Genomic DNA, 13,573 nt, shown 5'->3' on the forward strand with positions numbered 1-13,573 from the left:
ATGTCTCATAGTTTTGTTGCTTCAACACTTTTAATTTTACATCCCATTAAAGTCTATGGGCATTCCATTGTGTCATTCACCCTTGTCATTCCGTAGAAAGCAGCTATAATCTGAAGTAATCTCACTATCAGAATATGATACTGTATCTGGGGAACATATCTGGTAAATATCTATTTGATATGTATCATAGTTTAGTTTTTATAGCACTTTTAAATGTAATCCCATTATAGTCTATGGGCATTCCATTTTGTCATTCACCCTTGTCATTCCATAGAAAGCAGCTATAATCTGAAGTAATCTCACTATCAGAATATGATACTGGATCTGGGGAACATATCTGGTAAATATCTATTTGATATGTATCATAGTTTAGTTTTTATAGCACTTTTAAATGTAATCCCATTATAGTCTATGGGCATTCCATTATGTCATTCACCCTTGTCATTCCATAGAAAGCAGCTATAATCTCATGTAATCTCACTTTCAGAATATGCTACTGTACCTGGGGAACATATCTGGTAAATATCTAGTTGATATGTATCATAGTTTAGTTTCTATAGCACTTTTAAATTTAATCCCATTATAGTCTATGGGCATTCCATTTTGTCATTCACCCTTGTCATTCCATAGAAAGCAGCTATAATCTGAAGTAATCTCACTTTCAGAATATGCTACTGTACCTGGGGAACATATCTGGTAAATATCTAGTTGATATGTATCATAGTTTAGTTTCTATAGCACTTTTAAATGTAATCCCATTATAGTCTATGGGCATTCCATTTTGTCATTCACCCTTGTCATTCCATAGAAAGCAGCTATAATCTGAAGTAATCTCACTTTCAGAATATGATACTGTACATGGGGAACATATCTGGTAAATATCTAGTTGATATGTATCATAGTTTAGTTTCTATAGCACTTTTAAATTTAATCCCATTATAGTCTATGGGCATTCCATTATGTCATTCACCCTTCTCATTCCATAGAAAGCAGCTATAATCTGAAGTAATCTCACTTTCAGAATATGATACTGTACCTGGGGAACATATCTGGTAAATATCTAGTTGATATGTATCATAGTTTAGTTTCTATAGCACTTTTAAATTTAATCCCATTATAGTCTATGGGCATTCCATTATGTCATTCACCCTTGTCATTCCATAGAAAGCAGCTATAATCTGATGTAATCTCATCTTTCAGAATAGGTTACTGGTTCTAGGGAACATATCGGGTAAATATCTATTTGATATGTCTCATAGTTTTGTTGCTTCAACACTTTTAATTTTACATCCCATTAAAGTCTATGGGCATTCCATTTTGTCATTCACCCTTGTCATTCCATAGAAAGCAGCTATAATCTGAAGTAATCTCACTATCAGAATATGATACTGTACATGGGGAACATATCTGGTAAATATCTAGTTGATATGTATCATAGTTTTGTTGCTTCAACACTTTTAATTTTACATCCCATTAAAGTCTATGGGCATTCCATTTTGTCATTCACCCTTGTCATTCCTTTTAGTACATCCCGCCTCTTGGCTGATATCTTAGTCAAAAAGGAAAAATGTCTACATCTATGGGAACTGTGGATATGATATATTGAGTCTAGGCGTAGCAGATAGGTTGTGAGAAGGAGGGTAGAAAAGAGGAAAAAGAAAAAAACAAACTACGGGACAGTTTATAGTACTAGCTATTACCATCAGGTTGTCTAACCCTGAAGATTAAGAGACAAGCGATAGAGCTGAGCCTTCTATAGGACCTCACAATTTGATTTAATAGAAATGTTGTTCTTATATGTTTTGTATGTCTGGTTGAGCTTCTGATACCCCCCCCCCCCTTTTTCCACTTTTCTTTCCAGCTCACTATACCTTGATAATAAGTTGTAATTACCACTATTGCTCAACTTATGATATGCTGTATGTTAAATGGCAGCACATGATGATCACAACTGATAATACCCATGTTCTCGAATGACCATTTGTATTGTTTCACAATTACATTTTTGTCATTTTCATTTGTTAAAAAATTGAAAATCAATAAAGTTGTTTCATTAAATATCCTGTAAACAGGGTTCCAAATGGAGTTCAAAACCAGACTTCTGCCTCGCTTAAAGATTCCTACTCGGACGGGATCCTCAGAAGTTGGAATCAATCTTTCAGTATGTCAACAAGCTTCTGAACCAACAGGTAACTCAAAAAGTACCTAGTCTACAGATGCATACGTGGTTTTATTACCACATTTTCATGGTCAAGAAAAAGTAAGGGTCCCGGTCCTGGAGGCCAGTACTGCATCTGCGAGCATTGAATGTTTACCTCAAACAAATCCTTCAAGATGGAGTCTTTTCTATCAGTCATACAAAATTGTACCTGCAGACACTAACCTGTTGTCCATGGAGCTCCATGGTGCCTATTTCCACATTCCAATTGCAGAGTCACACAGGCAATTTCTAAGATTCCCTGTAGGAAATTATCATTATTAGTTCACTGCCCTTTTAACATCTTCACTGCTCCAAGAGTTGTTTCAAAGATCCTAGTTGCAGAGTTAAAGGTCAAAGGATTTTTTTATTTGTAACTAATTATTTAGACAACATTCTTGTAGTTGCAGATTCTTTCAGCTTCACGGTTGGTTAATAAAAATGATCAGAAAGGTTGTCTGTTTCCTTCTAAACAAATTGTCTTTCTAGGACTTCAATTTAACACACAAGAATAGATGGTTGGTTGATTCGGGAGTCAAATCTTTTAAAGGGACTACCTCTTATAAAGCAAGTCCGGATGGGGAGCAGTTTTTCAAGGACAATATGCTCAGGGTCTTTGGCTTCTCAAGGATCAAAATCTACCATCCAATGTTCTAGAAATCAGAGCAGTATTTCAAGCCCTTCTTCACTTTCAAAATTTTCTTCAGTGAAAATCAATCAAGATTTTAAATGTTCAGTTTCAAGAGGAAAGAATGAGCCAGATAATTTTCAAATAAGTTTCTCAAATTCTGATTTGGGGCCAGAAGTATGCTCTGAATCTCTCAGCTGTTCATGTACCAGGCAATCTAAATCTGGAAGCAGATTACTTAAAAGGGACACTAAACCCAAAAAAATTATTTCATGATTCAGGTAGAGAATACAATTTTAAACAACATTCCAATTTACTTCTATGATATAATTTGTTTCATTTTTCAGATATCCTTTGTTGAAAACTAGCAATGCACATTGGTGAGCCAATAACACGAGGCATCTATGTTCAGCCGCCAATCAGCATCTACTCAGCCTATCTAGATATGCTTTTCAACAAAGGATATAAATTAGATAATAGAAGTAAATTAGGAAGTTGTTTAAAATTGTATATTCTTTCTAAATCATGAAAGAAAAAAATTGGTTTTCATGTCCCTTTAAGTCGTGGTCCCATCCTATCAACAGAATGGTAGTTTAAGAAGGAGATTTTTCATCAGAAAACACAGAGATGGGGATTGCTAGAAATAGATTGCTTGGCGTTAACTTGTCACCATCAAGTTCCCTTGTTTTACAGCAGATACCAGACACACAATGCTTAGGAACATATCCTCTAGTACAGATTTGGAATCTCAATCTGATTTATTGGTATCCTCCTATTCCTTTTTTCCATGCAGAATATAAAAAGAGTTGGCGACTTTCGTTGTAATCTTACCTTTTTGGCCACAAAGACCTTGGTTTCCTCTCCTTCAGAGGACAGCAATTGCTGTTATTTCTGCAATAACTGGGGTTAGATGGGCTCAACAGCCTTTGATAATTCAGCTTTTCCAGGCCTTGACTAATATCCTCCCAAATTCCAGAACTTTTATTCCGACCTGGCACCTTCCCTTGGTCCTTGATGTTCTATTAGATTCTCATTTTAAACCTCTTTGAGAAGTTTCACTTTGGTTTTTAACCTTGAGAACTGTGTTTTAGTGGCTATCACTTTGGCTAGACGTGTTTCAGAGCTACAAACTCTCTCAGTTAAGGAACCTTACATTGCTTTTCATCAGGATAAAGTGGTATTAGATACCTATCTCAATGTCTACCTAAACAATGTAATATATTCTACAAGGTAAAATAGATTACTTGGAACACATTACAGGGGAGAAAACATTCACAGTGTGGTGTCCCTTTAACCAGGTATTATCAAATAACAATGCAATGAACACTTTAGTAAACACGACAACTGTTACACTTTTAAACTATGAAGCTTGTACAAAGTACGGGCATCAGAAGGTTCCTTTATTATTTCAAAGTGTTGGACATTGAAATGAAAATAACTGCAAGTATATGGAATTGTTAATTGCACATGACAATTCGTTTTAAGCGAACAAAACTGCATTCAAAGTCAGTAAGTAGACAGTCATCATCGAAACTGAATCAATTTGCTACCATATTTTGATTTATATTTTACTTTTGTCTTGGCCATTTATTATTTACCTCCATGAAGAACTATGAAAACTTTGAAAAAATAAATGCTTTTGAAACACTTTTATTGTTTTTAATGCATTAAAATCATTTTTTTCCTTTTATGTTGAATATGTAATGCACTGTATGTGTTTTACAGACTCACTCAGGATGGATTGGAATTGCCTAGAAAAATGCCCCCCCCAAAAAATCTCTATACCATTTTTTGCATTAAAAGAAAAAAACATACTGCATAAGCATTACACCTACTCAGCAAGGAGTGATACTCACAAGAGGACAAGGTACTTTCAGTCAAACATTTATTATATACTTTTTCTATCTTCCAAAGATAAAATCCAAATGACAGTATTTAAAATGCAACTTTCAAGAGATAGCCTGACTTCGGCATGAATACTCAAATCCACTTAATCTGCTAAAACATGTAAAGCCCAAGACTTTATCCTCGCCATTACATTTATTAAACCAATCACAAGATGCCTAAAGGTTAACTATTGACAGGAACTACTTAGTAAGCTTCAAGTTACCAAAAAAGTCTACAAAAAAATAAAACACATTTAAAAGCTCTAATTATTATTATTATTTATTTGTAGAGCTCCAACGGAATCCACATTGCTACCTTCTTAATATAAAAAAATACAAAATATACATAAACATTTTTTTAGATAAAAATATAACGTAAAAGTACATAATAAAATACATAGAATTAAAGTAAATACCTTCATAATTAATATTCCAAACCCTTCAAAACTTTATTTATGAGGGAAAATAGTTGTAATGATGGTGATAAAGAAAGAACATCTAATCTTAATAGTTTATCTATATAGTTAAGTATCTCTACATTATTAAACATATTTAACTTGAATTTAAGTTATATATTACTATTATATTACATTTCACAAATAATAAAAGTATCCCACACATGTCATCAAGTAATATGCTAAAAGGAAACTAGTGTGTTATGGAGATAGGCAAAGAAAGGTGGTGATTGGCTGATTAGCTCTTGGAAGTAAAAAAAATGTGAGAGTCTTGTATATCTATAATACTTTAGTGGGTGAGTTTCCACTAACTGCTTTTATTGTATATCTTGTGGGTTTTACATGCTAAGTTTTCCTGATAAATGGATCTGGTAGAACACCCCAGTTTCAGTTAGCAGTGCCAGTGACCTTATGAGTTCACAGACCCTACATATCTAATATAACTTTGTGGTAGATTATGATGGTACCTAGATGTCACATGGTCATCGAAAGATACATGTAGGAGCATGGTGAAGGTTGTTTGGCAAATTGCTTGATTCTGTAAAGTTTCTCTTTGTCCCAGGTTACTGGAATCTGTGATCAAGAATACCCATTTGGGTGTAACATAGTAATCCACTAGAACTGTGCCTGTTTTATTCTATGTGGAGTAGGGACACATACTGATAGCTTCTTTTAGAGATGCCAGACTTTAAGAAAGTAGTTCTTTAAATTAATCTAGCCCATTGTACCACTGTTGTAGTTGAGATTAAATAACTACAAGATTAATTCAGGTATACAAGGCATGCAATGAAATGTTGTGTCATATATAATTATACTAGCACACAAAACATTAAAGTATATCCACTGCTCAACATACAAAACAAATGTGAATGAAATTTTGCTAAAAATACTGGGGGGAAAATCACTAAAAAAGTGAAGGTTTTCATCCATTCTTTTTCGAGAACTTAATTTAAAAACTTAATTTTAAAGAGATGGTAAGTAGCGGGAATGGAAGTTGTATTATACCTGCTGGAAATTAATGAGCTCCAAAGGATGAGCTTACATACAAAAAATACCTGCAGCATTTATAGAAGGTGGGACTTATGAAGACTTTTCTCTTCAGGAAGATTCAGCAACACCAGTGAATAAGACACCTATAACTTAAATATGTTCCTTTAAAGTCAATACTGAAACTTGGGAGAAATGTAATGCTGTGAAACCCAGAAGAGAACCTAGAGACTGATATGAGGTTTGATTTGTAGCTGACACATACACGCACATACATATGCCTTGCTAAGGAAAGTATCTGTAAGATAGTTCGTGGCAGGTTGCAAATACAAGTAGCTTTTTTATAATAAGAAAACAACTGCACTAGGCAGTTTTGGGGCTTTAAAGTTGGCGGGAGTAGGGTGTTAGAAAAAAAAACGGCACTGAAAAGTGCCTTTAAATTGCGGTCTATGGAAACTGTGTGTTCCCTGTACATATATATATATATATACATATAAATATATATGTATATAAGCATATACATATATATTTATAAATGTATCAATCGCTACTCTACTTACCCCCTTCTCTGTGCTCAGATTCTGATGCTGTCTCTGACGACATCAGAACAAGGCTCGCATTGGAGCCTATGGAATCGTACTCTTGTGAGCGCAGTGCTTCCTAGCAATGTGAATGAGAGGTCGTGTTCGCATTGCGCTTAACTTGTACTACCTGCGCTCATTAGCGTGAGTTGGTATTACAAAGTGGAGCGCTAATATCACTTACGCACAAGCGATATTTAGCGATCCACTTGTAATATTGCCCTAAATAAATGCTAGATAGAACGATGCATTGAAAGAAAAGAATAGTACGAGAACAACATGTTGATGAATTTTATAAAGTTTCATTAGTTGTTTAAATAGTGACAAAATAAGTGTAAAGTCTATAAAACAATGGGGGCTGCTATGTTGTAACTTGGGTTACTTTCTATGCTGTGGCCAATTAGGGACAGTTATAAATAGGTCACTAGAGTGTGCAGCCAATGGCTTTGTGGAATTTAACAGTGTTCTGCACTTTCATTTCTAACAGGAACTGAAAAGCTCACAATTTCAGAATGGAATTACAGGAAAAAGGGGCAAAGTAAATAACAAAAGTATATTGTATAGTTATATATATACATATACATACGATTTATCATTTTATATTACCATCTCAAAGTGTTTAATGTCCTTTTACTCTGGGGATCACCACAGAGAAAGCACAAAGGTCAAGCAGTACATGCTCCGTAAAAACACAGGTGCGCAATCATCAGGCAAACGGATAGTTAAAAACCTTGCTATGGTCAGGCTGCAAGGTGTCAGGCAAAGAGGTACAGAATCAGTAGACAAAGAAAGGTCCACATCCAAACAAGTGGCAGGTTTCACAGTCCAGGCAATGGTATTTATTCCATCTTAAGACAAGGCACAAAATCAGCAGGCAAAGGAAAGGTCAGAAATTGTGATGGCACAATTTAAATTAACATAATTATGGAAAAATGGTGCTCATGGATTTCTATACCAAATATTGCAGTTTGAAAACAAGTTGTGACAATAATGATACAATGACTGAAAAAGAAAACAGGCTATATTGAGGTATGACAAGAATGCAACAGGTTAAAAACTTTTACTCAAAATAGAGTGAAGCCATTATGCATAGTATTTTGCAAAGGTTTTGTGATATTCACAAAATGTAAAACCTCTGTGTATACAAACTAGAAGCACCAGAATTCAAGTATATTATCCATTAGTCATCAAAATATATATTTTTGTTAAAATATATTTTTATTATGTCGTGGAACATATTAAAAAAATGTCCCCCTAATTGTCTCCCCACCCCATTTTTTGTATAATTTATTCACCCTCTGTAATTTATAGATCCAGTTTGGTTTTCACGAGGGACTCTATTAGATTTTTTTTCTACGTTTAGGGTTGGACACAACTTTTGGGAGTAACTGCTAACAAAAATAAGTTGTATATACATAAAATCTAAAATAAAATCTTAACCTCTTTACCTAGATATAGACTATTATTTTGGACTGCACAAGTGTCAAGTGTTTACATGGCAAAGTGGTAAAGTGATATTTCTATTTTACAATACAGAACCAGATACACAGTCTTTTACAATTTTCAGGTTTTTATACTCTACCACTACACGTTTGCTGCTTAAATTCCAGTATTTCTTTAAAAAGATCAAAGTGCCGAAAATCCATCCTTAAATTATACCCATCTTGTATTCTGATTAGAGAAGTGAAGGACCAGATAAAGGGCTAGATTACAAGTGGAGCGCTATTTAGCATTTTCGCTAAAGTGCTAATTGCGCTAGAAGAAAACTTTTTGTGCGTGTCAGGTTGTGCTGGTATTATGAGTTTAAAATAAAACATTACCGCATCCACGCTAACCCAATGCACACAAAAAGCCAAACTAAGAATATCATGCGCATGATAACCTATTCCCCCCATAGAAGTCAATAGAGAGAAAGCACCCCACACTCACACAAACCCGATCGCATATTCTCATGTGCACTAACCCGACATGAAAACATGAATATTCTCCATTCCAATGTTGTTCACATTGCAGAATATGTTTTATATATATATATATATATATATATATATATATATATATATATACTGTATATATATATATATATATATATATATATAAAATGGTATTATGGTACAATATATATCTATACCTATATATATATATTTACATGATTCTATATAAGTATAGATATATATATATATATATATATAGATATATATATATATATATAGGAATATCTATTAAGAAATATATATGTGCAGAACATGCTATGTGCAGAACATTGGAATGTGAAATATTTACAGTAAATATACCCTATAACACTTTAATAAATATGAATATTGCATAAATATGATTTTTCATGTTTTCATCGACTTAACTGAAAAGGGCTCTAATACACTTACATATAGGTCTATATATATGTACATATGTATTTATGTGTTTATATGTGTATACATGTCTGTAACACATATACATACATAAATAAATCTGTACACATATATAGATATATATATAAATACATACATATCCATCTTTGGAGGTGTATATGTATGTATCTCAATGTTAAAGCCCTTTGCCTGCCTTTTTTTCTAACACCTGAGACCTCATATAACTTTTGTGTGCAATGTTTTTTATAAATAATTTTTATTAGATGGTATTATTATAAGTGTAAGTGTACTTTGTAATGTATTTTTGATGTGTTTGGTGACACATTTTAACAGTTTTTTTTTCAAAACAGTCAGCTCTGAGTATACGATAACCCGTCGAGCATTAACTTGAATTGTGCTCACGCGATCTCATTTACTTTCAACTTGTAATACCAGCGCAATTTAACCTGTGCGCAAACTATCGCGAAAACCCGATATCACTTGCGCGCAAACGTTTGCGCTTCACTCGTAATCTGGCCCAAAATGTGTTGAAGAGACCATATTTTGTCCCTAGGGCGAACAAACCTTGCTTATACTGCACATTTTGGAAAGGCTGACTTCCTTATGTACAGGGATTTATTCAATCTATTAACCAAAAGGATACAAACAAAAGTATACAAATTGATTTCTTTATGTACATTAACATTTTATAAAATAAGTTTAGGTTTAAAGATGCTTTAAATTTATTTGAACTTGTGAAGTGTAAAAAATCCATGTTGCATACAGATGTGGTTTTTATACCGAAATTCTGCAACTTGTAGTTGATCCATTACTTTTTATATTTAGTTATTACTGGTACCAAAGAGTACACAAATCTATATTGATGTTTTGTTTCTTTTTATATTACATTTTAATTAAAGCTAATAAATACATTTCTTGTCAATGGCTAGATTGATTCCTCACAAAATTCTCATTCCACAACCTACTCACATGGATACAACTTGTTTTTTTGTGTTTGTTTGTATACATATTTAATCTTCTAAATGAAAGGGCATGATCAGGTTGAATTAACTTTCTATTGGTTGGTTTAATTAGCAGTGAACGATCATGTGGGTAATGTGTACTGAATAAATAGTAAAACATCACTAACATCTCAGTTCTGTACAAAATGATTGTTACCTTTTAAAAACAAACAAACTGAATGATGTGTATCAGGTGCTATGTACCAAGTACAGCTAATAAACAGAACAGCTGATCATAAGCTACACTTTATGGGGAACCTTGGCACTCCTGATGTTTCAGAACTACATTACCCATGATATTTAGGCACTCTGAAGTCCAGTTGAGCATCATGGGAAATGTAGTTCTGAAACATCTGGAGGGCCAAGGTTCCCCATCCCTGCTCTATAGGGTAGGATTGGAATTTTTGATATCTCAAATGTTGTATATAGCAGAACATTCTGATGAGGTTTTAATAACTCTGTACAACGTTTCCAAGAATTAAAGCTCTTTGTGTTATAAAACATTTAAAAACTTGCTATTCTCCAGAATCAACAAGTCATCATGTGATAAAATATTTTGATAATTCAGCTGTTTTTGGTTATATTAAAAAAAACTGCCCATCAGTTCTTTCTGGGCCCTTGGCAATACATAATACAGGAGGTACGCAAAACTGCAGAGCTTGTTTAGTGTCTGACATTATGCCACGTGGCAAGATTAGCACAGCAGTTTGTGTTAGTTCATAGGTATAGTCTCTATTAGAAGACAACATCATTCTGCATCTTCAAGATCCAGTGCAAGGTGAAATGGACATCTTCATCCATAAAGCCCTAATAAAAGAGGAACAAAATGTTATCTTCAGGTTTGTCTCACTGTTGTCATTGCTATTTACCAGCTACTGAAAGTAAAATACAAGGCTTCATGTTCAAGATAGACAACTTTTTTTTATTTTTACTTTTAATAATAACAATACAAGGAAGTAATACAAGTATTATTGTGTATTATTTCTAAGCCTTTAGATCCTCAGTTTCATAACCTTATGTGTTTAAAAGGAATTTTGGAAGCAGTAAGTTGAGGCACTGGGAACCTTATGTTTTTTTATTTCCTTTCCCAGAATCCCATGCTCCAGTAAAAACACTCACCTAGATTACGAGTCTTGCGTTAGCCTTAAAAAGCAGCGTTGAGGGGTCCCAACGCTGCTTTTTAACGCCCGCTGGTATTACGAGTCAGGCAGGAAAGGGTCTACCGCTCACTTTTTTTCCGCGATTTTAGCTTACCGCAAATCCCCTAACGTCAATTGCGTATCCTATCTTTTTAATGGGATTTGCCTAACGCCGGTATTACGATCGGCTGAAAAAGTGAGCGTTAGACCCTCTCCTGTCCAGACTCCTACCGCATATAAAAGTCAGTAGTTAAGAGTTTTATGGACTAACGCCGTAACATAAAGCTCTTAACTAAAGTGCTACAAAGTACACTAACACCCATAAACTACCTATTAACCCCTAAACCGAGGCCCCCCCACATCACAAACACTATAATAAAATTATTTAACCCCTAATCTGCCGACCGGACATCGCCGCCACTTTAATAAATGTATTAACCCCTAAACCGCCGCATTCCCGCCTCACAAACACTAGTTAAATTTTATTAACCCCTAATCTGCCGTCCCTAACATCGCCAAGACCTACCTACATTTATTAACCCCTAATCTGCCACCCCCAACGTCGCCGCTACTATATTAAATTTATTAACCCCTAAATCTAACCCTAACCCCCCCTAACTTAAATATAATTTAAATAAAACAAAATTAAATTACTACTATTAAATAAATTAATCCTATTTAAACTAAATACTTACCTATAAAATAAAATAAGCTAAAAGATAGCTACAATATAAATAATAATTACATTGTAGTCATCTTAGGGTTTATTTTTATTTTACAGGCAACTTTGTATTTATTTTAACTAGGTACAATAATTATTAAATAGTTATTAGGGGTTCATAACTATAATGTAGGTGGCGGCGGTGTCCGGAGCGGCAGATTAGGGGTTAATAATTATAATGTAGGTGTCAGCGATAGCGGGGACGGCAGATTAGGGGTTAATAAGTGTAAGATTAGGGGTGATTAGACTTGGGGTTCATGTTAGGGTGTTAGAGGGGTGTTTAGACTTGGGGTTCATGTTAGGGTGTTAGGTGCAGACATAAATTAAATTTTCCCATAGGAAACAATGGGGCTGCGTTAGGAGCTGAACGCTGCTTTTTTGCAGGTGTTAGTTTTTTTTTCAGCCAACTCAGCCCCATTGTTTCCTACGGGGAAATCGTGCACAAGCACATTTTGCCAGCTTACCGCTACCGTAAGCAACACTGGTATTACAGTGAGATGTGGAGCTAAATTTTGCTCAACGCTCACTTTTCTGAGGCTAACGCCGGCTTGAAGAAAACCTGTAATACCAGCGTTGGTTTAAGTGAGTGGTAAGAAAAAAAGGCTTGTTAGCCCCACACAGCCTTACCGACAAAAACTCGTAATCTAGGCGATCATGTTTGTAGAGAAATGCTGGGGGAAAAAACACCTCATATTTTGAATATGCTACACACATCCAATCTTGCAGCGAATTTGTATGTCACTGGTTCCATGTGAGTAGTTGCAGGTATCATGTATTTCACTGTTTTTCAGCTGATCAGAGATCTGTTAATGATTGAATTTGTGTGTGTGACTGACTATACAAGTATTTGTAAAATTTGATTACTTGTGACAAAGTCCCCTGCAAGGACCAAAACAATAAGTTGTTATTGATGGAATAAAACAAGCTATTAATACCAAAATAGTTTCCAGAGTGCAAGGTACGTGCATTTTTCTCTTATGTTTTTCCTCTTAGGGGTATAATTGTAGAACCCCAACCTGCAACCTATACTTTATAGTTTTAAACTCTTTTTAAACTAACAGTCTAGTCAAAATTAAACATTCATGATTCAGATAGGGCACACATTTTTAAACAACTTTCCAATTTACTTTTATCATCAAATTTGCTTCGTAAACCTAGGTAGGTAAACCTAGGTAGGTTCATATGCTAATCTCTAAACCCTTAAAGGCTGCCTCTTATCTCAGTGCATTTTAACCATTTTTCACAGCTAGATAGTGCTAGTTCACGCTTGCCATATAGATACTTGTGCTCACTACCGTAGAGTTATTGATGAGTCATCCCTGATTGGCTAAAATGCAACTCTGACAAAAGAACTGAGATACGGGGGCAGTCTGCAGAGGCTTAGATACAAGGTAATCACAGAGGTAAAAAGTATATTAATATAACTTTGTTGATTATGCTAACTGGGGAATGGGTAATAAAGGGATTATTTATCATTTTAAAAAAAATATAATTATGGAGTAGACTGTTCCTTTAAGATAACTACAAGTGAATTTTACAAACAGTTTTGTTGAAATGACAGTAGAATTTGGAAAAACTAAAAAAAGGTGTATGCAGTGGACACACATCG

General features: G+C 34.4%; 1 protein-coding gene across 2 annotated transcripts in view; it reads right to left on the reverse strand.

The window, feature by feature from the left end:
* Positions 1–4,693: 4,693 nt before the first annotated feature.
* The window catches only part of ANKRD35 (ankyrin repeat domain 35), a 223,107-nt gene continuing 214,227 nt past the window's right edge, over positions 4,694–13,573 (reverse strand). For both annotated transcript variants that reach the window (XM_053704528.1, XM_053704530.1), the window contains exon 13: positions 4,694–10,911. In XM_053704528.1, coding sequence (XP_053560503.1) covers positions 10,840–10,911 — 72 coding nt within the window. In that variant the 3' untranslated portion in view covers positions 4,694–10,839. The remainder of the gene's footprint in view (positions 10,912–13,573) is intronic.

The sequence above is a fragment of the Bombina bombina genome, chromosome 1 (genome assembly GCF_027579735.1).
Source record: "Bombina bombina isolate aBomBom1 chromosome 1, aBomBom1.pri, whole genome shotgun sequence".
NCBI classification, from domain to species: Eukaryota; Metazoa; Chordata; class Amphibia; order Anura; family Bombinatoridae; genus Bombina; species Bombina bombina.